This window comes from Tamandua tetradactyla, chromosome 5, assembly GCF_023851605.1.
Source record: "Tamandua tetradactyla isolate mTamTet1 chromosome 5, mTamTet1.pri, whole genome shotgun sequence".
In the NCBI taxonomy this organism is placed as follows: domain Eukaryota; kingdom Metazoa; phylum Chordata; class Mammalia; order Pilosa; family Myrmecophagidae; genus Tamandua; species Tamandua tetradactyla.
The window spans coordinates 51,465,833-51,491,543 of NC_135331.1; the positions used below are offsets into that span (position 1 = coordinate 51,465,833).

The 25,711-nt window shown below is 37.3% G+C and overlaps 1 protein-coding gene and 1 pseudogene across 4 annotated transcripts in view; one reads left to right on the forward strand and one right to left on the reverse strand.

The window, feature by feature from the left end:
- Nucleotides 1-25,711, forward strand: part of GMPS (guanine monophosphate synthase) — a 90,952-nt gene that overhangs the window by 11,719 nt on the left and 53,522 nt on the right. Inside the window, exon 2 of one of the 4 annotated variants that reach the window (XM_077160848.1) lies at nt 5,276-5,320. The exons of 2 other annotated variants lie outside the window; for them this stretch is intronic. In XM_077160848.1, coding sequence (XP_077016963.1) covers nt 5,276-5,320 — 45 coding nt within the window. Of the gene's footprint in view, nt 1-5,275; nt 5,321-21,637; nt 21,798-25,711 lie in introns of all 4 variants that reach the window. One more of the 4 variants, XM_077160851.1, reaches the window with a different exon arrangement.
- Nucleotides 22,179-24,937, reverse strand: LOC143684151 (histone-lysine N-methyltransferase KMT5B-like; annotated as a pseudogene).

Genomic DNA, 25,711 nt, shown 5'->3' on the forward strand with positions numbered 1-25,711 from the left:
CACGCTCGGAAAATTGAAGATATGGCCCAGTCAAGGGAACAAACCAATAGTTCAAATGAGATACAGGAACTGAGACAACTAATGCTGAATATACGAACAGAAATGGAAAACCTCTTCAAAAACTAAATCAATAAATTGAGGGAGGACATGAAGAAGACATGGGCTGAACAAAAAGAAGAAATAGAAAAACTGAAAAAACAAATCACAGAACTTATGGGAGTGAAGGACAAAGTAGAAAAGATGGAAAAAAACAATGGATACCTACAATGGTAGATTTAAAGAGACAGAAGCTAGAATTAGTGAATTGGAGGATGGAACATCTGAATTCCAAAAAGAAACAGAAACTATCGGGAAAAGAATGGAAAAATTTGAGCAGGGGATCAGGGAACTGAATGAAGCGCACAAATATACGTGTTGTGGGTGTCCCAGAAGAAGAAGGGAAAAGGAGGAGAAAAACTAATGGAAGAAATTATCACTGAAAATTTCCCAACTCTTATGAAAGACCTAAAATTACAGATCCAAGAAGTGCAGCGCACCCCAAAGAGAATAGACCCAAATAGGCGTTCTCCAAGACACTTACTAGTTAGAATGTCAGAGGTCAAAGAGAAAGAGAGGATCTTGAAAGCAGCAAGAGAAAAACAATCGATCACATACAAGGGAAACACAATAAGACTATGTGTAGATTTCTCAGCAGAAACCATGGAAGCTAGAAGGCAGTGGGATGATATATTTAAATTACTAAAAGAGAAAAACTGCCAACCAAGACTCCTATATCCAGCAAAATTGTCCTTCAAAAATGAAGGAGAAATTAAAACATTTATAGACAAAAAGTCACTGAGAGAATTTGTGACCAAGAGACCAGCTCTGCAAGAAATACTAAAGGGAGCACTAGAGTCAGATACAAAAATACAGAAGAGAGAGACATGGAGAAGAGTGTAGAAAGAAGGAAAGTCAGATATGATATATATAATACAAAAGGCAAAATGGTAGAGGAAACTATTATCCAAACAGTAATAACACTAAATGTTAATGGACTGAATTCCCCAATCAAAAGACATAGACTGGCAGAATGGATTAAAAAACAGAATCCTTCTATATGCTGTCTACAGGAAACACATCTTAGACCCAAAGATAAATATAGGTTGAAAGTGAAAGGTTGGGAAAAGATATTTCATGCAAATAACAACCAGAAAAGAGCAGGAGTGGCTATACTAATATCCAACAAATTAGACTTCAAATGTAAAACAGTTAAAAGAGACAAAGAAGGACACTATCTACTAATAAAAGGAACGATTAAACAAGAAGACATAACAATCATAAATATTTACACACCGAACCAGAATTCCCCAAAATACGTGAGGAATACACTGCAAACACTGAAAAGGGAAATAGACACATATACCATAATAGTTGGAGACTTCAATTCACCACTCTCATCAATGGACAGAACATCTAGACACAGGATCAATAAAGAAATAGAGAATCTGAATATTACTATAAATGAGCTAGACTTAACAGACATTTATAGGACATTACATCCCACAACAGCAGGATACACCTTTTTTTCAAGTGCTCCGGGATCATTCTCAAAGATAGACCATATGCTGGGTCAGAAAGCAAGTCTTAACAAATTTAAAAAGATTGAAATCATACAAAACACTTTCTCAGATCATAAAGGAATGAAGTTGGAAATCAATAATAGGCAGAGTGCCAGAAAATTCACAAATACATGGAGGCTCAACAACACACTCTTAAACAACCAGTGGGTCAAAGAAGAAATTGCAAGAGAAATTAGTAAATACCTAGAGGCGAATGAAAATGAAAACACAACATATCAAAACTTATGGGACGCAGCAAAGGCAGTGCTAAGAGGGAAATTTATTGCCCTAAATGCCTATATCAGAAAAGAAGAAAAGGCAAAAATGCAGGAATTAACTGTCCACTTGGAAGAACTGGAGAAAGAACAGCAAACTAATCCCAAAGCAAGCAAAAGGAAAGAAATAACAAAGATTAGAGCAGAAATAAATGAAATTGAAAACATGAAAACAATAGAGAAAATCAATAAGACCAGAAGTTGGTTCTGTGAGAAAATCACCAAGATTGATGGGCCCTTAGCAAGATTGACAAAAAGAAGAAGAGAGAGGATGCAAATAAATAAGATCAGAAATGGAAGAGGAGACATAACTACTGACCTCACAGAAATAAAGGAGGGAATAACAGGATACTATGAACAACTTTACGCTAATAAATACAACAATTTAGATGAAATGGACGGATTCCTGGAAAGACATGAACAACCAACTTTGACTCAAGAAGAAATAGATGACCTCAACAAACCAATCACAAGTAAAGAGATTGAATTAGTCATTCAAAAGCTTCCTAAAAAGAAAAGTCCAGGACCAGACGACTTCACATGTGAATTCTATCAAACATTCCAGAAAGAATTAGTACCAACTCTCCTCAAATTCTTCAAAATAATCGAAGTGGAGGGAAAACTACCTAATTCATTCTATGAAGCCAACATCACCCTCATACCAAAACCAGGCAAAGATATTACAAAAAAAGAAAACTACAGAGCAATCTCTCTAATGAATATAGATGCAAAAATCCTCAATAAAATTCTAGCAAATCGTATCCAGCAACACATTAAAAGAATTATATATCATGACCAAGTAGGATTCATCCCAGGTATGCAAGGATGGTTCAACATAAAAAAATCAATTAATGTAATACACCACATCAACAAATCAAAGCAGAAAAATCACATGATCATCTCAATTGATGCAGAGAAGGCATTTGACAAGATTCAACATCCTTTCCTGTTGAAAACACTTCAAAAGATAGGAATACAAGGGAACTTCCTTAAAATGATAGAGGGAATGTATGAAAAGCCCACAGCTAATATCATCCTCAATGGGGAAAAATTGAAAACTTTCCCCCTAAGATCAGGAACAAGACAAGGATGTCCACTATCACCACTATTATTCAACATTGTGTTGGAAGTTCTAGCCAAAGCAATTAGACAAGAAAAATCCACAACAAAATTACTAGAGCTAATAAATGAGTACAGCAAAGTAGCAGGCTACAAGATCAACATTCAAAAATCTGTAGCTTTTCTATACACTAGTAATGAACAAGCTGAGGGGGAAATCAAGAAATGAATCCCATTTACAATCGCAACTAAAAGAATAAAATACCTAGGAATAAATTTAACCAAAGAGACAAAAAACCTATATAAAGAAAACTACAAAAAATTGCTAAAAGGAATCACAGAAGACCTAAATAGATGGAAGGGCATACCGTGTTCATGGATTGGAAGACTAAATATAATTAAAATGTCAATCCTACCTAAACTGATCTACAGATTCAATGCAATACCAATCAAAATCCCAACAACTTATTTTTTGGAATTAGAAAAACCAATAAGCAAATTTATCTGGAAGGACAGGTTGCCCCGAATTGCTAAAAACATCTTGAGGAAAAAAAACGAAGCTGGAGGTCTCGCGATGCTGGACTTTAAGGCATATTATGAAGCCACAGTGGTCAAAACAGCATGGTATTGGCATAAAGATAGATATATCGACCAATGGAATCGAATAGAGTGCTCAGATATAGACCCTCTCATCTATGGACATTTGATCTTTGATAAGGCAGTCAAGCCAACTCACCTGGGACAGAACAGTCTCTTCAATAAATGGTGCCTAGAGAACTGGATATCCATATGTAAAAGAATGAAAGAAGACCCGTATCTCACACCTTATGCAAAAGTTAACTCAAAATGGATCTAAGATCTAAACATTAGGTCTAAGACCATAAAACAGTTAGAGGAAAATGTAGGGAGATATCTTATGAATCTTACAACTGGAGGCGGTTTTATGGACCTTAAACCTAAAACAAGAGCACTGCAGAAAGAAATAAATAAATGGGAGCGCCTCAAATTAAATACTTTTGTCCATCAAAGAACTTCATCAAGAAAGTAGAAAGACAGCCTACACAATGGGAGATAATATTTGGAAATGACATATCAGATAAAGGTCTAGTATCCAGAATTTATAAAGAGATTGTTCAACTCAACAACAAAAAGACAGCCAACCCAATTACAAAATGGGAAAAAGACTTGAACAGACACCTACCAGAAGAGGAAATACGGATGGCCAAGAGGCACATGAAGAGATATGCTCAATGTCCCTGGCCATTAGAGAAATGCAAATCAAAACCACAATGAGATATCATCTCACACCCACCAGAATGGCCATTATCAACAAAACAGAAAATGACAAGTGCTGGAGAGGATGCGAAGAAAGAGGCACACTTATCCACTGTTGATGGGGATGTCAAATGGTGCAACCACTGTGGAAGGCACTTTGGCGGTTCCTCAAAAAGTTGAATATAGAATTGCCATACGACCCAGCAATACCATTGCTAGGTATCTACTCAAAGGACTTAAGGGCAAAGACACAAACGGACATTTGCACACCAATGTTTATAGCAGCATTATTTACAATTGCAAAGAGATGGAAACAGCCTAAATGTCCATCAACAGAAGAATGGCTAAACAAACTGTGGTATATACATACGATGGGATATTATGCAGCTTTAAGACAAGATAAACTTATGAAGCATGTAATAACATGGATGGACCTAGAGAATATTATGCTGAGTGAGTCCCGCCAAAAACTAAAGGACAAATACTGTATGGTCCCACCGATGTGAACGGACATTCGAGAATAAACTTGAAATATGTCATTGGTAACAGAGTCCAGCAGGAGTTAGAAACAGGATAAGATAATGGGTAATTGAAGCTGAAGGGATACAGACTGTGCAACAGGACTAGATACAAAAACTCAAAAATGGACAGCACCATAATACCTAATTGTAAAGTAATCATGTTAAAACACTGAATGAAGCTGCATCTGAGCTATAGGGTTGTTTTTTTTTTTGCTATTATTACTACTTTTATTTCTTTTCTCTATATTAACATTTTATATCTTTTTCTGTTGTGTTGCTTGTTCCTCTAAACCGATGCAGATGTACTAAGAAACGATGATCATGCATCTATGTGATGCTGTTAAGAATTACTGAGTGCATATGTAGAATGGCATGATTTCTAAATGTTGTGTTAATTTCTTTTTTTTTTCTTTCCGTTAATTAAAAAAAAAAAATTTGGTGGTCTATTTCTGCTCTCTCGATTTAATTCCACCGATCAATTCTTCTGTCTTTGTGCCAGTATCATGTTGTTTTGACCACCATGACCACCCACTTCGTTCTTTTTTAGGATGCTTTTAGCTGTTTGGGATCTCTTTGCCTTCCAGTGAATTTGGTAAGTAGTTTTTCCAAATCTTCAAAGTAGGCTGTTGGAATTTCGATTGATATTGCATTGAATCTGTAGATCTGTTTGGGTAGAATTGGCATCTTAACTGCATTTAACCTTCCTATCCATGAGCAGTAAATGTCTTTCCACCTATTTAAATCTTTTTTTTTATTTCTTTTAGCAGTGTTTGTAGTTTTCTGTGCACAAGTCCTTTACATGCCTAGTTAAGTTCATTCCTAGATACTTGATTCTTTTAGTTGTGATTTTGAAAGTTTTTTTTTCCTTAATTGGTTCCTCTGTTAGGTCATTACTTGTGTATAGAAACATTACTGATCTTTGCACATTAATTTTATATCCTGCCAGCTTACTGAATTTATTTATTAGCTCAGGTAATTGTGTTGTAGATTTCTCAGGATTTTCCAAGTACAGTATCATGTCATCTGCAAATAATGAAATTTTATTTCTTCATTTCCAATTTGGATGCCTTTTATTTATTTTTCCTGCCTGATTGCTCTCGCTAGAAGTTCTAGTACAAATGTTCAATAATAGTGGTGACTGTAGGCCTTCTTGTCTTGTTCCTCAATCTTAGCGGGAAAACTTTCAGTCTCTCTCCACTAAGTACAATTCTGGCAATGAATTTTTCATATATGCTCTTTATTTATATTGAGGAAGTTACCTTTACCTTTTTTTTTTTTTTTGGCTTAAACAAAGGAAAGTTATTGGTTCATGGATTTGAGGCTAAGGGCCAAAATCAAAGCAACAGCAAGACAATGCTTTCTCTCCAAAGTTTGTAACATTCTGGTGTTGGCTTGCCAGCAATCCTTAGGGTCCCTTGCTTTTCACTTGACAAGGTCCTCTCCTTTCCCTTCCAGGTTCCCTTGACTTCTAGCTTCTGGGTCCCATCTGTGGCTTTCTCTCTGTGTATGAATTTATTCTTCTTATAAAGGACATCAGCAATCCGGATTAAGACCCAAACTCATTGAGTTGAGCCATATAAGGAGGAAAATGGCAGGCATAATTTTACTAGGTTGTTGTGATTTGAAGTTGTATGTATGTCAGAAGAGCATATTCTTTAAATCTAATCCATTTCTATGGGTGTAGACCCATTGCAAGTAGGTGATTCCTACCTTTTGAAGTGTTTTATCAGAAAAGGATGTTGAATTTTGTTGAATGCTTTTTCAGCATCAATCGAAATGATCAGTTGATTTTTCCATTTCGATTTGTTAATGAGCTATATTACATTAATTGATTTCTTGTGTTGAACCATCCTTGCATTCCTGGTATAAACCTCACTTTGTCATGGTGTATAATTCTTTTAATGTATTGTTGGATTCAATTTGCTAGTATTTTGTTGAGAATTTTTATATCTATGTTCATTAAGGAGATTGACCTGTAGTTTTCCTTTCTTGTAGCGTCTTTACCTGGTTTTGGTATTAAAGTGTGGTAGCATCATAAGATAAGTTAGGTAATGTTCCTTTTTCTTCAATTTTTTGGAAAAGTTTGAACAGGATTGGTGTTAGTTCTTTTTGGAATATTTGATAAAATTCCACTTCACGCCATTTGGGCTTTTCTTTGTAGGAAGGTTTTTTGATGAATGTTTGGATCTCTTTACTTGTGATTGGTTTGTTGAGATCTTCTGTTTCTTCTTGAGTCAGCGTAACTTGTTCTCATGTTTCCAGGAATTTGTCCATTTCATTTAAGTTGTGTAATTTCTTGGCATATAGTTGTTCATAGTATCCTCTTATGGTTTTTTTAAAACTTCTTTGGGGTCTGTGGTAATGACCCCCCCTCTCATTTCTGATTTTGTTCATTTGCATCCTCTTTCTTTTTTTGTTTGTCAGCCTTCCTAGTGGTCCATTGATTTTATTTTGTCAAAGAACCAAGTTTTGGTTTATTGATTCTTTTCTTTTGTTCTCCTGTTTATTTAACTCTGCTTTAATCTTTGTTATTTCTCTTCTTCTGTTTGCTTTGGGTTTAGTGTGCTGTTCTTTCTCAAGTTACCCCAGGTGAGCAGTCAAGTCCTTGATTTTTGCTCTCCTTTTTTTAATGTAGGCATTTAGGACAATAAACTTCCTTCTCAGCACAGCCTTTCCAATTTGGTCGCCTTTTATTTTTCTATCCTGCCTGATTACTCTCACTAGAACTTCTAGTACAATGTTCTGATAAATTCTGATATGTCATGTTCTCATTTTCATTTGTCTCCACATAGTTACCGATTTTTCTAGCAATTTCTTCTTTGACCCACTGCTTGTTTAAGAGTATGTTATTTAATCTCCATATACTTGTGAAAGTTCTCATTCTTTCATGATTATTGATTCATAGTGTCATTCCATTGTTATCAGAGAAAGTGCTTTGCATAATTTCAGTGTTTTTAAATTTATGACTATATAGTGACCATCTATTTTGGCTGATATTAGTAATGCTGCTCCTGCTTTCTTTTGGATATAACATGAGTGGCACATCTTTTTCCGTCATTCCACCTTCAATCTATTTATGTCCTTGGATCTAAGGTGAGTATCTTGTAAGCAGCATATAGCTGGATTTTATTTATTAATCCATTCTGCCAGTCTGTATCTTCTAATTGGTAAAGTTAGTCCATTAACATCAAAGTTATTACTGTAAAGACATTTCTGGAATTCACCATCATGTCCTTTGGATTTTATTTGTCAGATCTGTGTATTCTTTTCCCTCTTTATCTTTTATCCATGATGTTATTCTTACTGGTACTTTTCAATTCTGTGCCCTCCTCCAGACCTGTTTCCTGTCTTTTTTTTTTTTTCTTTTTTCAGCCTGCAGAACTCTCTTTAGTATTTCTTGTAGGATTGGTCTCTTGTTGACAGATTCTTTCAGTATTTGTTCATCTATGAAAAAAGTTTAATCTCTCCCTCACTTTTGAAGGACAGCTTGGCTGGGTTCAGAATTCTTGGCTGGAGGATCTTAAATATATCATACCACTGCCTTCTCATCTCTGTAGTGCCAATTGAGTAGTCCAAACTCAGCCTTAGTGGTTTCCCTTAAATGTAGTAGATTGTTTTTCTCTTGCCACTTTCAGGATTTTCCGCTTCTCTTCAACATTTGACAGACTGATTAGTATTTGTCTTGGGGAAGGCCTATTTGGATTTATTCTATTCGGAGTTCTTTGGGCTTCTTTGATTTGTGTATTTATGTCCTTTTTAAGGGTTGGAAAGTTTCCCCCCATTATGTCCTGAACTAATCTTCCTAGCCCTTTACTCTTCTCTTCCCCCTCTGGGACATGATGATTCTTAATATTTGTACACTTTGCTTTGTCCATCATTTTCCTGATATGCAACTAAAAATTTTCCATCTTTTTTTCCATTTTTTATTTTACATGTTCAGAATCAGTTTTGCTGTCCTCTTGTTCTCTTATTTTTTATTCTGCCTCTTCACATTTGCTATTGTGTGTCTCTAGTATATTTTTGATTTGGTATACAGCATCTTTAATCTCTGTGACACCTGTAATTTTACCATTTATTCTTCCACATTCCTCTTTTTTGCTCTTCGTGTGTCTTCTTTATCTCCCCTATGTCATTAACTATCCCACTGATTTTATTTAGTAGAGGTGTATGAGCATCTCTGATTAGTTGTTCCAAAATCTGTGTCTCCTCAGGTGGTTTTATTTTGTCATTAGGCTGGGCTGTATTTGTCTGCATCTTATTATACTCAGTGATCTTCTGCTGCCTCAAGACAAATGAATATCTTGATAAGGTTACTTTGGAAGTTGATTTTCTTCAGTGACATAAAGTAGGTCAGGGACGCTATGCTTGTGCCTGTGAGTATGGGGTGCATGTCACTGGGTTGTAAAGGTGTGGTGTGGGGGCTATTGGGGTGAGGTGCAGTTCAAGCAGGCCTTGGAGCACAGGAGCATAGGACATGGTGGGAGGCAGATGATGGGGCTGTAGGATACACAGGGACTTGTGTGCAGGCAGGATGTGGGTGGGTGTGTTGAGCATGGGGGTTGTAGGTTCCACTGTAGGGTACAGGGCACAGAGGACGGGGAACAAGGAGGGCAGGGTGTGGGTGTGTGGACAGGGGGAGGGTCCAGGGAGCTGGTATGCAGATGCGCGAGTATGTAGGGGTGGGACACAGGCATGGGGGTTGTGGAACATGGGTCAGGGGTGGATGATGTTGGATGGGCAGGGCCCTGGTGCAAGTGCACAGGTGCAGTGAGTTGGGGCACAGGTGCATGTGTGTGCAGGGCAGGGGCTATGTAGCATAGATGTATGCTTGAGCACTTGCCGGGTGTGGGAGTCAGGTCCTTGTGCCTGGGGGTGGGGCAAGATATGCCCATGTTTGGGGCATGGGATTGGTGTGCCAGGGTCAAGACGTCAGTGCATGGATATGTGGGTGCCTAGTAGGGAGATTATGGCTATGCACGTGTGTGGGACTGGGGGGTGAGCTGCCGGAATGTGATATACCAGAACTGGAATGACTTTAAGAAAGGGAATTTATTAAATTGCAAGTTTACAGTTTTGAGGCTGTGAAAATGTCCAAATTAAGGCAAGACTATAAAAATAAAAATGTCCAAATTAAAGCATCCAGAGAAAGATACCTTGGTTCAGGAAGGCCAGTGATGTTCGGAATTTCTCTTTCAACTGGAAAGTCACATGGTGACAGCTTTCTCTCCAGGCTTCTTCAGTGGCTTTCACAGGGCTCTGTCCATTCTGTTGGCTCTATTGGTTCTGGTGGCTCTGAAGCTTTTTCCAAAATGGTTTCCTCTTAAAGGGCTCGGGTAAGCAACCCCACCTTGAATGAGTTGGGGTACATGTCCATGGAAACCGTCTAGTCAGTAATTATCATCTATAATTGGGTGGGTCATATCTCCATGGAAACAATAAAAAAAATTTCACCCAGTAATATTGAATGAGGATTAAAGGACATGGGTTTTCTGGGATACAAAATAGCTTCAAACTGGCACAGTTGTTACAATGATACTGTGGTTATGCAGGAGAATGTCTGTAGGAAGTTAGGCTGAAATGTTTCTTTGAAGGTGAAATATCTACAATTTACTTAAGTCTTTATAGATAGAAATAAAACAGATGTGGCAAAAAGTTACAAATATTGGACTTAGCTGAAGAGTTGTGCTCATTGTATCATTCATTGTACCAGTTTTTCTGCAGGTTTGAAAATTTTCAAAGTTAAAAAATGTAAGGGAGAGTAGAACATGCATGTGATTAAAGTCACAGAGGTAGAGAATCTATATGATAGTTCTGACTCAAAATTCATTCGGTATGATATGCAAGATGATGGTCTCATGAAAAATCATCAGTGACATCAGTATCTTAAAAGTAGTTGAGTATTATATTATTTCTCTAGGATTGATGTGAGATAGGTATTGTCAAACTTCCAGTGAGCCCTCATCTAATTAAAGGGTTATGGTTAGTTGAGTATCCCAGATCAAAGTTTAGTAGTGCTTGAATTCTATTTCTAAAATCGTGTTTGTGGTATAATAGTACTTTTCTCAATAATAGGACATTATTTTACTCATGTAAGCAAACTTTCTTAAGTAATAAAGCTTACCTTTTTTAAGTACCAAAATATTTTTTAAAATGACCTTGAAGGCAATATCCAAACTACATTGCATGTTTCCTCTATTTCTTTCTGTAGTGTTAATTGTTGGTGGGAACAGGGTGGAGGTGGGGGGACTTTGAAAAGATTTGTTTCATCTTCCCTTTGCTTCTGTGTTCGTGGTAAGTGACTTAATAGCTGAGCCTCATTTTCCTCATCTGTAAAATAGATATACCTGTTGTTATGAACAAAAAAATCTATGAAGCATGTGAAATAAAAGGTGTGAAATAAAGGTTAGTTTTCTTCTCTTGCCTTATTTAAAAAAAAAAATTTTTTTTTTGTAAAACAAAGGCAGAAAGCTACCCAGAAAATGTATAGTTTAGTGAAGTACTTCTTGTCTTCTTTTTATCCCAAATGTCCAAAGGTTTTCTTGAAGTCTGATTTTTTTTTAGATATGTCTTATATAGTTGGTTATTTGAGTTCATGCTCTAATTTTGATTCATGTTCTTTTATGCCTTGTGTAGTTTTCTTAATATCTTAAGATAGCTTATGGAAAAAGAATACATTCCAGTTTTCAGTATGTCTTTCTGGTTTCCTCTCTTATAAAGACATTATTCTCTTTTTTGTTTTAGTAACTTTGTATGGGATTTGGCGTTCATATTTTAAAATTTCTTTTTATGTGAATTTTGTTTTCCTAAACTTTTAGAAAGAAGCTTGGTTCAGATTGCTTTTTTTTTTTTTTTTTTTTTTTTTTAACTTTATAGGACTCCCTCTTCCGTTGTTAAAAACATGGCAGAGGTGTTTGGGAGGGTCCAATTGTGGCTTAGTGAGGTGTGAAATTTAGTTCATCCTCCAGAGCAGCTAGTAAATAGCCAGGAACAGTACAGAACAACTGCTGGGGCCACATCAGTGACAGGACACACAGTGTACATCAGTATGGACAAGCTGGACCAGGTGAGATCCCACCCAGAACCATGAGTCCCCCAACTCGTGGCGGCCAGTGCCCCTCTCCCACAGGCTGGTTCCCAGAAGGAAAGGAAAGAGACTTTACTAACATCAAGAGGCTGATCTCAACCAAGCTCCAGTTGTGGGATTAATTAATAAATTCTGACTACTAAAAATAGACTCCCAGTTCACCTAAACCTTGAATAAAAGCTGAGGTTGATGATTTTGCCCCGACATAGAGGGGACAGGGCTGACAGGAAAAATAAAAAACAACAACAACAACAAAAAAACCCTAAAAAACAGGTTTTTTTGGATCGGCCAGCACAAAATACTTGAAATAGTCTGGGCCCTGAAGGAGAGGAGTGGGCACACAGGACCTGAAGATACATAGAGCAACAGACCAGTTTAAACTCAAGAATGGCAAACCCAAGGAATGAGGATTCTGCTCTGAAAAGAATTTTTTTTCTTTACTTTTTTTGACTGTGTTTCTATGGCTTGACTGCTCTTTGGATACAACTGCAAGGCTTCTCAGGCTGCAACTGCCCCAGGCAAATGTGGAATTAAGCTTGTCTCAGAGACAAAGGGGTTGGTCAAGTGAAAGGAAGTAATTCCCTAGAAGCTGTGCCTTCCCCGGGAGAGGGGTGAGGCCCAGCTCAGGTGGAATCTCTCCCCCAAGGAATTCAGACCATAGGGTCTGGAAAACTGAAGCACTGAAGTGTTTAAAGCCAGCTTACAACCTCTCCTCTGTCTCAACCACTCCTCCAGCAGGGAGAGTCTGCTGAAGTTAAAGGTACCATATTACTTTAGGCTGGTGGGACCCGCAGGCAGATAAATGCCACATACTGGGCAGAACAGGAAAAGCAGAGTCTAGAGCCTTCAGGGGAAAAAGTCTTTCAACCCGCTGGATCTCACACTCAGGGAAAACTGATGCAGGTGACTCTTTCCTCCTGAGAGGAGGACAGTCTGATCTGGGAAAATCTGACAAGGGTCTATAATACCTAAGTAGACCCTCCTCAGGGGGGGGAAAAAGGCACCATAGAGAAGGGCAAGAAACAATAAAACAAGAACTGAAAAATTCTGATCTGTTAAACAAAACCTATGCTAGAGGTCTAGAATAAGCTGAACTGAATGTCAGAACGGATAGACAACAAAGTCGTCAAGCAAGAAAATCCTAGGTTAAAAAGTGAAAACAATCTCCAGAATAAACTAATTAAGGAAATTAAATGTATAGATGCCAGCAAAAAATAACGAATCATACCAGCAAAATTGAAGATATGGCCCAGTCAAAGGAAGAAACCCGCAATTCAAATGAGATACAGGAGTTGAAACAATTAATTTTGGATGTTGGAATAGATGTGGAAAATCTCATAAAAAATCAGTGAATTGAGGGAGGATATAAAGAAGGCACGGGATGAACAAAAAGAAGAAATCGAAAATCTGAAAAAATCACAGAAATTATGGGAATGAAAAGCAAAGCAAAGAAATGAAAAAAGCAATGGAAACCTACGATGTTAGATTTCAGGAGGTAGATGATAAGTGAACTGGAGGACAGGACATCTGAAATCTGACAAGCAAAAGAAAATATAAAAGAATGAAAAAATATGAGCAGGGACTCAGGGACATGAATGGCAACATGAAGCGCATGAATGTACATGTTGTGGGTGTCCCAGAAAGAGAAGAGAAGGGAAAGGAAAAGGAGGAGAAAAACTAATGGAGGAAATTATCACTAAAAATTTCCCAACTCTTATGAAAGACTTAAAGTTACAGATCCAAGAAGTGCAGCATACCCCAAACAGAATAGATCCAAATAGATGTACTCCAAAACACTTACTAATGAGAACAAAAAGAGAGAGAGAGAATTTTGAAAGCAGCAAGAGAAGAGCAATCTATCACATACAAAGGAAGCCTATAAGACTCTGCATAGATTTCTCAGCAGAAACCATGGAGGTGAGAAGACAGTAGTATGATATATTTAAGACACTAAAAGAGACACCTGCCAGCCAAGAATTCTATATCGAGCAGAAGTGTCCTTCAGAAATGGGGAAATTAAAACATTTTCAGCCAAAAAAATCACTGAGAGAATTTGTCACCATGAGACTAGCTCTGCAAGAAATACTATGGGAGCAGTAGAGAAAGATAGGAAAAGAAAGCAGAGAAGTGTGGAGAAGAGTGTAGAAATGAAGGCTATCAGTAAAGGTAAAAAGAAGAAAAATTAGATATGACATATAAAATCCAAAAGGCAAAATGGTAGGAGAAAGTACTGCCCTTAAGGTAATAACACTAAATATTAATGGACCAAACTCCCCAATCAAAAGATATAGACTGGCAGAATGGATTAAAAACAGGACCCATCTATATGCTGTCTACAGGAGATGCATTTTAGACCTAAGGATAAGCATAAGTTGAAAGTGAAAGGTTGGGAAAAGATATTTCATTCAAACAACAATCAGAAAAGAGCAGGAGTAGCTGTACTAATATCCAACAAATTAGACTTCAAATGTAAAACAAAAGAGACAAAGAAGGACTGTATGTATTAATAAAAGGAGCAATTCAACAAGAAGATATAACAATCATAAATATTTATGCACTGAGCCAGAGTGCTCCAAAATACATGAGGAAAACACTCAAAAGAGAAATAGACACATCACCGTAATAGTTGGAGACTTCAATTCTCCACTCTCATCAGTGGACAGAACAACTAGACAGAGGATCAATAAAGAAGCAGAGAATATGAATAATACAATAAACAAACTAGACTTAACAGACACTTATGGAACATTACACTCCACAACAGCAGGATACACCTTTTTCTCAAGTGCTCATGGATCATTCTCAAGGATAGACCATATGCTGGGCCACAAAGCCAGTCTCAGTGAATTTAAAAAGATTGAAATCATGCAAAACACTTTCTCAGATCATAAATGAATAAAGTTGGAAATCAATGATAGGCAGAGGGCCAGAAAATTCACAAATATGTGGAAGCTCAAAAACATGCTCTTAAACAACCAGTGGGTCAAGGAAGAAATTACAAGAGAAATTAGTAAATATCTCAATGCAAATGACAGTGAAAACAGGACATATCAAAATTTATGGCATGCAGTGAAGGCAGTGCTAAGAGGTAAATTTATCACCCTAAATGCCTATGTCAAAAAAGAAGAAAGAGCAAAAATCAAGAAATTAACTGTCTGCTTGGAAAACCTAGAGAAGGAACATCAAACTAACTCCAGAGAAGCAAAAGGAAAGAAATAGTAAAGATTAGAGCAGAAATAAATGAAATTGAAAACATGAAAGCAGTTGAGAAAGTGAACAAAACCAGAAGTTGGTTCTATGTGAAAATCGATAAGATTGATGAACCCTTAGCAAGGTTGATGAAAAAAAGACGAGAGAGGATGAAAATAAATAAAATCAGAAATGGCAGAGGAGACATAACCACTGACTCAGCAGAAATAAAGGAGGTAATGAAAGAATACTATGAACAACTTGATTCTAATAAACTAGACAACTTAGATGAAATGGACTACTCCCTAGGGAGGCATGAACAACCAGCATTGACTCGAGATGAAATAGATGACCTCAACAAATCAGTCGCAAGTAAAGAAATTGAATTAGTCATTAAGATGCTCCCAAAAGTGAAATGTCTAGGAACAGTTAGCTTCACATGTGAGTTCTACAAACATTCAAGAAGGAATTAGTACTAATCCTGCTCAAACGCTTCAAAAAAATTGAAGAGGAGGGAAAGCTACCTAACTCATTCAGTGAAGCCAACATCACCCTCATAACAAAGCCAGGCAAAGATATTACAAGAAAAGAAAACTACAGACCCTCTCTCTAATGAATATAGATGCAAAAATCCTCAACAAAATCTTGCAAATCGAATCCAGCAGCATATTAAAAGAGTTATACACCATGACCAAGTAGAATTCATCCCAGGTATGCAAGGATGGTTCAGCATAAGAAAATCAATTAATGTAACACACCATATCAACAGATCAAAGCAGAAAAACCACATGCTCATCTCGATTGATGCAGAAAAGGTACTTACAAAATTCAGTATCCTTTCTTGTTGAAAACTCTTCAAAGAATAAGAATAGAAGGGAACTTCCTCAACGTGATAAAGGCATTATATGAAAAACCCACAGGTAACATTATCCTCAATGGGGAAAAACTGAAAACTTTCCCCCTAAGATCAGGAACAAGACAAGGATGTCCACTATCATTGTTGTCATTGAATATTGTGTTGGGAGTTCTAGCCAGAGCAATTAGACAAGAAAAAGAAATACAAGGCATCAAAATTGGAAAGGAAGAAGTAAAACTCACACTGTTTGCAGATGATATGATACTATATGTTGAAAACCCCGAAAAATCAACAGCAAACCTACTATAGCTAATAAATGAATACAGCAAAGTGGCAGGTTAAAAGATCAACACTCAAAAATCTGTGGTGTTTCTCTATACTAATAATGAGCAATCTGAGAGGGAAATCAAGATTGAAATTCCATTTAAAACTGCAACAAAAGAATAAAATATTTAGGAGTAAATTTAAGGATATAAAAGACCTATACAAAGAAAACTACAAGAAATTGCTAAAAGAAATCACAGACAACCTAAATAAATGGAAGGATATACTGTATTCATAGATGGAGAGACTAAACATAGTTAAGATGTCAATTCAGTCTAAATTGATTTACAGATTCAATGCACTATCAATTAAAATCCCAAGAACTTACTTTTCAGGAATAAACCAATAACCGAATTTATCTGGAAGGGCAGGGTGCCTCAAATAGCTAAAAGTATCCTGAGAAAGAAAAATGAAGTTGGAGGTCTCACACTACTTGACTTTAAAGCATATTATGAAGCTACAATGGTCAAAACAGCATGGTACTGGCAGAAAGATAGATATACTGACCAATGAAATCAAATAGAGTGTTCAGATATAGACCTTCTCATCTATGGACTACTGATCTTTGATAAGGCAGTCAAGCCAACTCTTCTGGGACAGAACAGTCTCTTTAATAAATGGTACTTGGAGAACTGGATATCCACATGCAAAAGAATGAAAGAGGATCCATGTCTCAAACCCTATACAAAAATTAACTCAAAATGGATCAAAGACCTAAACATTAGATCTAAGACCATAAAACTTTTAGAAGAAAATGTAAGGAAATAGCTTATTAATTTTGTAATAGGAGATAATTTCGTAGATCTTACACCCAAGGCATGAGCATTGAAGAAAGAAAGAAAGAAATAGGAACTCCTCAAAATTAAATACCTTTGTGCATCAAAGAACTTCATCAAGAAAGTAAAAAGACAGCCTGCACAATGGGAGACAATATTTCCAAATGATATAGCAGATAAGGGTGTATTATCCAGAATATATAAAGAGATTATTCAACTCAACAACAAGAAGACAAACAGCCCAATCACAAAATGAACAAAAGACACGAATGGACACTTCTCAGAAGAGGAAATGCAAATGGCCAAAAGGCACATGAAAAGATGCTCAACTTTCCTGGCTATTAGGGAAATGCAAATCAAAACCACAGTGAGATATCCTCTCACACCCACCAGAATGTCCATTATCAAAAAAACAGAAAACAACAAATGCTGGAAAGGATGTGGAGAAAGAGACACACCTATCCACTGTGGCTGAAAATGTAAAATGGTACAAGTGCTACGGAAGGCAGTTTGGCGGTTCCTCAGGAAGCTAGGTATAGAATTGCCATATGACCCGGCAATACCATTGCTAGGTATCTATCAGAGGACAAGAGGGCAAGGACAGAAATGGACATTTGCACACCAGTGTGTATAGCAGCATTATTTACAGTTGCCAAGAGATGGAAACAGCCCAAATGTCCATCAATAGATGAGTGGCTAAACAAGCTGTGGTATATACATACGATGGAATGTTACACAGCTGTAAAATACAATAAAGTCATGAAGCATGTAACAATATGGATGGACCTTGAGGACATTATGCTGAGTGAGATTAGCCAGAAACAAAAGGACAAATACTGTATGGTCTCACTAATAACTAACATTGATGAATGAACTTGGATAATTTCAGTTAAGAACAGAGGTCATCAGAAGATAGAAATAGGGTAGATATTCGGTGATTGAAGCTGAAGGGATACAGGTTGTGCATCAGGAATGTTTGTAAAAATTCAGAAATCGATATAGCCAAGTACTACTCATTTGTAGCACAATAATGTTAGTACACTGAATGAAGCTGAATGTGAGAATGGTAGAGGAAGGAGGGCTGTGGGCACAAATGAAACCATAAGGAAAGATAGATGATGAAGACTGAGATGGTATAATCTAGGAATGCCTAGAGTGTATAATGATAGTGACTAAATGTCTAAATTAAAAAATGTTTTGTACGAGAAAGAACAGAGGAATGTCAGTATTGCAGGGCGTTTAAAATAGATGATAATTCATATTTTAAAACTTTAATTTACGTGTGAGACAAAAACAAAAAATGTTTATTTGGTACAAAATTTATATTTTGAGTAGTGCATTTCCTAATATAACTTATTTGGGCAGTTTAATTGAATACTGTAAGCACATGGAACCCTGAATAGGGCATGAAAGTTTGTAGGTTTGTCCAGCGTGATGCCCCAATAAATCCTAGAGTGATTTGAACAGTGAATGAAAAAGTATTTGTCAAATCCCCTTCAGGAAACGTCAAGAAACGGGGAGAATTCAACATCCCCATTTGGAGAATACCTGATATTTTCATAAGCAAGAGGACAACCAAATCAGTAGGTCTAGCCTTCAGTCTTGGGGTTTGTTCATATGAAACTTATACCCACAAAGGATAGGCTACTTAAAGTTAAGCCTGCTTAAAATTAGACCTAAGAGTCACCCCCAGAGAACCTGTTTTGTTGTTCAGATGTGGCCTCTCTCTTTCTCAGCGAACGCAGCAAGCAGACTCACTGCCCTTTCCCTCTCTACATGAGACATGAGCCCCAGGGGTGTAAACCTCCCTGACAAGGTGGGACAGAAATCCTAGAATGAGCTGGAACTCAGCATCAGGGGATTGAGAAAACCTTGACCGAAAGGGGGAAGAGAGAAGTGAGACAAAATAAAGTGTCAGTGTCTGAGACATTTCAGACAGAGTCAAGAAGTTTTCTTGGAGGTTATTCTTATGCATTATATAGCTATTCCCTTTTTAGTTTAAGGTGTATTAGGCTAGAGGGAAGTGCCTGAAACAGTAGAGCTGTGTTCCAGTAGTCATGTTTCTTGAAGATGATTGTATAATGATACAGCTTTTACAATGTAAATGTGATTGTGAAAACCTTGTGTCTGATGCTCCTTTTATCTACATTATGGACAAATGAATAAAACATATGGATTAAAATAAATAATTTGGGGAAGAAATGTTAAAATAAAAAAGTGTATATTGGGTAGATGGAAATACTAGTGGTCAATGAGAAGGAGGAATAGTGAGTATGACATGTATGAGCTTTTTCTTTTTATTTCTTTTTCTGGAGTGATGCAAATGTTTTACGAAATGATCATGGTGATGAATATACAACTGTGATGATATTGGGAGCCATGTCATCATATATGGAACGTCTGTATGTTCCAAGAATGTATGTGCTTGTACATTATTCTATCAATAAAAATTAAAGAAAAACAAACAAAAAACATGACAGCTTGTTTTCGGGGTTTCCTGACTCACGCCTCTTCCTTTATATTACCCTGGCTCTTCTCTTTCCTTCTCCATTATCGTGTAGTGTTTAATTTCTATTCTGCTTCCTGCAGTTGCTTCTCATTGTGGGGCCTGCCCTCAAAGAGAGCTTCTCTGGGTTAGAGGGTGTATGGGGACTAAAGCCACTCTTCACCTGTAGGCCTCAGCCATTGCAGCTCTTGTTCTCAAACTCTAATGGCTATTTTGGAATTCTCTTATTCTCAGATCCCTAACTCCAGGTTTTGTGACTATGGTGGTTTGTTCCCACCCACTTGTATTTTGGCGTTCTGTTATATATAATACATGTCTTTGGGTTTTTGGTTTTGTTATCTAGTTGTCAGAGATTATGTGGAGAGTCAGGATTCAGGAGTATCCAAAAACAATGCTTATCACAATCTTTCCGAATCTGCCATATCCTCTTCTTGCCCTATTCTTAAATTGGGTGCTGAATATGGTTTAAATTTTTCTTGGTAGTCTTTTCTTGATTTCCCAAGAGATAGCTTTATTAACATCATTTACTTTATTATGATGACCTCAGGATAGGGGAGGGGTATTAGCCTTAAACCTTTAGACTTTTATCTTTACCTTTACTTTTTAATAGATTTTATAAATAGATTTAATAGATTTTCTGTCTTGTGATGTTGACTTTCATTTGTCACTACTATTGATGTGACTGTCTAATTGCATTATCTTCTCTCATTAGGGTAGTGTTTTGGCTTGCTAATGCTGTCAGTACATAATATACCAGAAATGTATTGGCTTTTACAAAGGGGATTTCTTAGACTACAAATTTACAGTGCTAGGACCATGAAAATGTCCAAATTAAGGCATCAACAAGCGGATACCTTCACTCAAGAAAGGCCCATCACGTCTGGGCTTTCTCTGTCACATGGGAAGGCACATGGCCATGTCGACTGGCCTTTTTCTCCTGGGTTGATTTCAGAAATAGCCCTCTCAGCTCCAGTGGGTCCTTCTGGCTTCTCTTGGGGCATTTTTCCTTCTTAGCTCTCTGAACTCTGGTCTGTCTTAAAGGATCCCGCAAGCTGATTAATATCCACCCTAAATGGATGAAGTCACAGCTCTGTGGAAACAACCTAATGAAAAGGTCCCATCCTACAATAGGTCTGCTCCCACAAGATTGAATTAAAAGAACATAGCTTTTCTGGGGTACATAACGGTTTCAAACTGTTCTACATTTTATTAGCAGGTAGTTTTGCTAATCTTTCGACAGTTTAGCCGCATTATTGTCATTGTCCTATGTGGAAAGTTTCTACTACTTGGAAGTCTAATTATCAAACCTTACAACTCTGTTTGAAGTAGGAGTAAATAAATTAAGGCTTTGAGGGAAAGGAACTTTGCTTTTATTTTTGGGGGACTTTTTCTTTCCCTTGAGTTTTTGAAAGTATGTGCTGGAGAGACATGAGGCAGGGGTTTGCAGGGTGTCCTCAATGACCTTAGCTATCGTATGGTTGAATCTTTAAAAGAATTGTTATAGTATGAAAGTTTCTTTTAAAATGCCTTTATTTGAGTAAAAATAATTGATTTAAAGAAAGACAGGCAGTCTTCACTTTGCAGAATGGTACAATGACTGCAGCTGAGACAGCGCAGGGCAGTCTTCATGGGAAACTAAATGGTTTTGTGGCTCTTAAGAACTTTGTTAAAACATTAAAAACTCTTTCTCCCAGTTATAAAAGCACAGGGAAATGAACAAAAAAAACGAAAACTACTTTTTATTTAGTACTTAAAACATTGGAAGCATTAGGAGAAAATTTTTATAGATTACTACAGAACAAAAGCTGTGACTCATTTTATGTCATGAACTATAAGTTAAAGTGATCAGGTTTTTTTGAAATATTCCTTGTAGCATTTTAAGTTCAACAGAAAACTTGAAGAACCAAATTAAGAGAGCTATAGTTCATTACATAAATGTTACTTGTTATCACATTGTTCACAGCAGTTTTTGAAAAAATAAGCACCAATCATTGTTGTAAAGAACAATTTTATCTAAAAGGAATGAAAAGTGTTCAATACAAGGCTTTTAATTTACACGACAAGCAGTAAATACACTGTATGAAAACATCCTGCACACTGTTACTTTTGTACATCTAATGTACTGAACAGTGAACTGCCATGCATGTAATTGTACTTTTTTTTTTTTTTTCAAGAAACCAGTTTGAATCCCACCAATGGCTTGGTACTTTAACAAAGACCACAAACAGTACGAAACCAACAAAACGCCAAGAAGGAAACATCTAGCAAAAAAATAAAAAAGCCATAGATCATTGCTGGTGCTGGTAGCATATACTAGAACATGTTATTATGCTGGTACTATGATTTATTTTAAATTTTTGTTTAGTCATGTATTAAAGAGCCAGGGGATACTCTAATAGTTAAAAATAATTGTGTGGCCACATTATTATTGACATTGTCCTGTGTGGAAAGTTTCTACTACTGTACAGTTTTGCTTGAGCCTTTATTTTACAACAGGGCTTTACCTCTAATTCAGAATTGCATGTAAGGAGGCTATTTAAAAAGTACAAATCAGACTGAAGAAGAGTCAGTACACTGTACACTTTTTACACTATTATGCTGATAAGTGAAGAGACAAGAGAGGTGCTGCTACTAAAATGTTTCGGTTGAGAAATAATCAACTGGAATTTTTTACTTCTTTAAAAAGTTATCCTGGGTCAAGTTCAGACCAAGAATTCATGCATTAAACCTCAAAGACTGATCTTCTCTTCTCCAGGAGGAAATGTCTGTATCTATGGAGTCTTTCCCAACTATTAGCCTCGATCGCTTAGCTGGAGGAAGAAGAATGAAATCATCTTCGAAGTCATCTTCCTCGTCCTCGCCCCCTGAGGACGAGTCCTCTGTGCTTTCCTCCTCATAGTGGCTATAGTCATCAACTTCCATCTGAGACTCCAGAAGGAGAGAGTGTCACTATAGCACACTCAAGACCCTCTGCACAGGACCCCTACTTTCCTCATCCTACTTTAGCTGGATTTTTAATTTTGTAGAACTAGTGTCTGTGCCTGAGTTAAATCCATTATTAAGCCTTGCCGCAGGGAGATTATTATCATTTTCTTGGTCTTTATTTAACTTGATGCTTATTTTTGAAGAGTTCATTCCATCCTTTTCTTGGTCATTTGTCTTGCTGCTGCTATCATGACGCCTAGAGAGTCAATTTAGGAATTCCAAAATTATTTTGTAGGATTAACTGTACGTCTGTCTTGTGATCGCCTTTTCTTTTTACTTTTTAAAGTTCTGAAGTTGTCTTTTGTTTTGAAGCTATTCGATGTAACAACTGAACAGCCAACAGGCAAAGGGACACAGTCTGTATAGCCACAGGCACGTCCCCCCCCCCCCCCCATGCCACAGTGCTCACCCTGCTCAGAACGTGAGCCCCTCAAATCTGGCACCACACCATCCCTTCCAGGGGAAGTGTGCACCAGAGCAGATTCTTCTATCTTTGCAAACTGTTTCATAAGTTTTCCCTGTTGTGACTTTTTTTTTGACCTGCCATCGTCACTCTTATGATGCTTTGCTTCCCCCTTTTGTGCAGTTTCATGAGCCAGTTCTTCTTCCAGCACCGCAGCATTTGAGTGCTGGCCACTGTCTGAATGAGATGCCGTCAGGTTTTTATAAAAGCTTTCTAATGTACTTGGTTGAAGCTTAATGTCAGAGGCTTCCTTCAAATTCATTCTTGCCCCCATTGACCCCCTGGTTGTGTATGTGCAGGGTGAGCCCACACCAGGCAGATGAGCACCTTTCACAGAATGCTGTGTGTTCTCTTGCTGCATGTCTAGTTAAACACCCACTAGCAACTGCAACTTGTACTGGCCCCTTTGGCTCCTTATCTTTTTTAATGGGCAAATTTTTATACAGAACTACTTTGGGCTGTTTGAGTTTTCTTGAAGTATCCTTTTGCCCCAGCTTTTTGCAATGATTTCTTAATTTTATTTTGAAAGTAAAGGCTTTGCAGTCTTTTTCATTTTCTTTGGTACCCTGGAATTATTTATATGAGTTAAGTTAGTTGAGGTAGAGTTGGAAGAAGCTGGAATTCTTGACATAGACTGTCTGTTAATGTTCTGCTCTTGGTGTTTTTTTTTTACAATTGAAGATTTTGGTTAGAAGTTGGCCTTGTCCCTTCAGTGACTGCCTGATGCCAACAATCAAATTGTATTGTTTTTTTTCCTGAGTGGTATCTTCATCAGTGTTAGAGCTGACAGATTGTTTGAATTTTTGTTGTTGTCACCTAACTTTTTAAGCCTATTTAAACGTTTATCAGTTTCTCTTGAGTCTATATTTGCTATTAATAACAGGAACAGGCACAGACAGTCCCACTCTGGATTTAAAAGCACCAGTTCCCCAACTTTCACAAGTGTTATGTTTGCAGAACTCATTATTTTCTCCAAAGAATCCATCTCCATAATAGCAAGAAATTTCTTCTCCAGGCTCAATATCTCTCAAAGCCTTCACACATGCTGTAGCTCGACCAGTTGATGCAAGTTCACGATTAGGTCTGCATTCATGATTTATAAACGCAGCTGGACCAAGCCTGAATTGAGCTTAGTTTTTCCTTGTGGAATACATGACATTGAAGTCATATTTTCCATGTCTAAGTAGCATGTTCTCCTCAATTTCTGAAAGTTTGGCAATACAACCCACCAGTAATTCTGTTTTGTCATTTCTTTTCCACTCTTTTGTTACAACTATTTTGCCTCCACTTTGTTCTGATGAATAATGAGTATCTATTACAAGGCAGTGTTTCAAATCCACTGTCAGTTGCAAACATAAATAAATATATGTTCCTTGAATAATCTCTTGCTTTTTTTTTGTTAAGAAAATAGTGCTGCGTCCATTCGCCTGAAGTCAAACATTTGAAGTCTTTGTCCAAATGTTCATCTTTCTTAAAACGTTCAATTACTTCTTTTAGTTCTTCTTGTCTTCCTTTAATAATAAAGGAAGGTTTTAATAAAACCCTGAAATTTCACAGGGTTGTTTTGAAGAAAATTGTCAAATTTTGAAAAATACCTTGAGGTCTTTGAAGTAAAGGCGCTACTAGTCATATTGTCTGTTTGAAACCCTAAATAGGGATCAAGAATCAAACTGGGGTGGGCCATGGTGGCTCAGCAGGCAGAGTTCCTGCCTGCCATGCCAGAGACCCGGGTTCGATTCCCGGTGCCTGCCCATGAAAAAAAAAATCAAACTGATTGCAAGGTCATTATTTTCACAGTATTCCTTGGCAGGTATTTCAGAAGATGGTACATATTGACTCTGTCCCTCGAATCCTGAATGACCATTACATCTGTTTGACCTCCTCTTAGGTGCACGTTTGCTAGTCTTCAGGGCGTCTTTTCCCATGTGCTGTGATTTTGATTGGTTTTGCTGATGGTCATTAGAGGACTTGCTTCCTTTCTCCTGTCATTCACCACCATGTTCTTGGATTCTCCCAACCACTTCATATCCACAGACAGCCTGCCCTGGTGCATAGCTTAGGGAGTAATTTCAGTGTTCTCGCATGTACTTTTCTGGCCACTGGTCTGCAGATGAATGTGTGACAATTCCTCTCTAATTGCCTTATTATGGAAAATATTTCTTAAGAAAACATTAGTATGTATTATAATAAAGGGTTTTATAGCAAAGACATTTCATATCTTCAGCTCTCTCATTATTTCAAAAATAAAGATTTTAGCTGATCTGGTTCCTAAGGGAAATTCTCCACCTCACAGGCAAGCGTGGGGATCTGAAGGCATCTGCTGGATGTGGGGCCCCACGTCCTGGGTCCAATGAGCCACTGGGTGCTGCCCTGAAACAGTAGTAGGAGATGAAAAGGAGTCCACACGGCCACCCAGTGGCAGAGGGACACCCATGGGCCCATAGCCACCTTTCGTCCAGCCAGACTGTCTAGTGTCGTTCCATCTTCATCCTTTTTGTCACAACCTTTTACCAATGAATTTGCCTTCATTAAGTACCTCTGGCTGCATGCCTAAAGTCTCAAACATTGGCACTGTCAGCATCCCCACAGTCAGCTCTCTCTTCTTTTTAACCTTCAATTTGAATTTGACTTCAAGCATTAACATTTTTCATTTTTTTGCTGCACTTTCATCTTTGTTGACCAATTAATTCCCTCTTTGGATTGTCCATTTTTTGTAAAATGTTATGTGGGTTTATCACTGGAAAACAAAGAGGGAACAGAACTTTTGCTGTTTGTTGTGCAGTGATCATTTACCAATAGA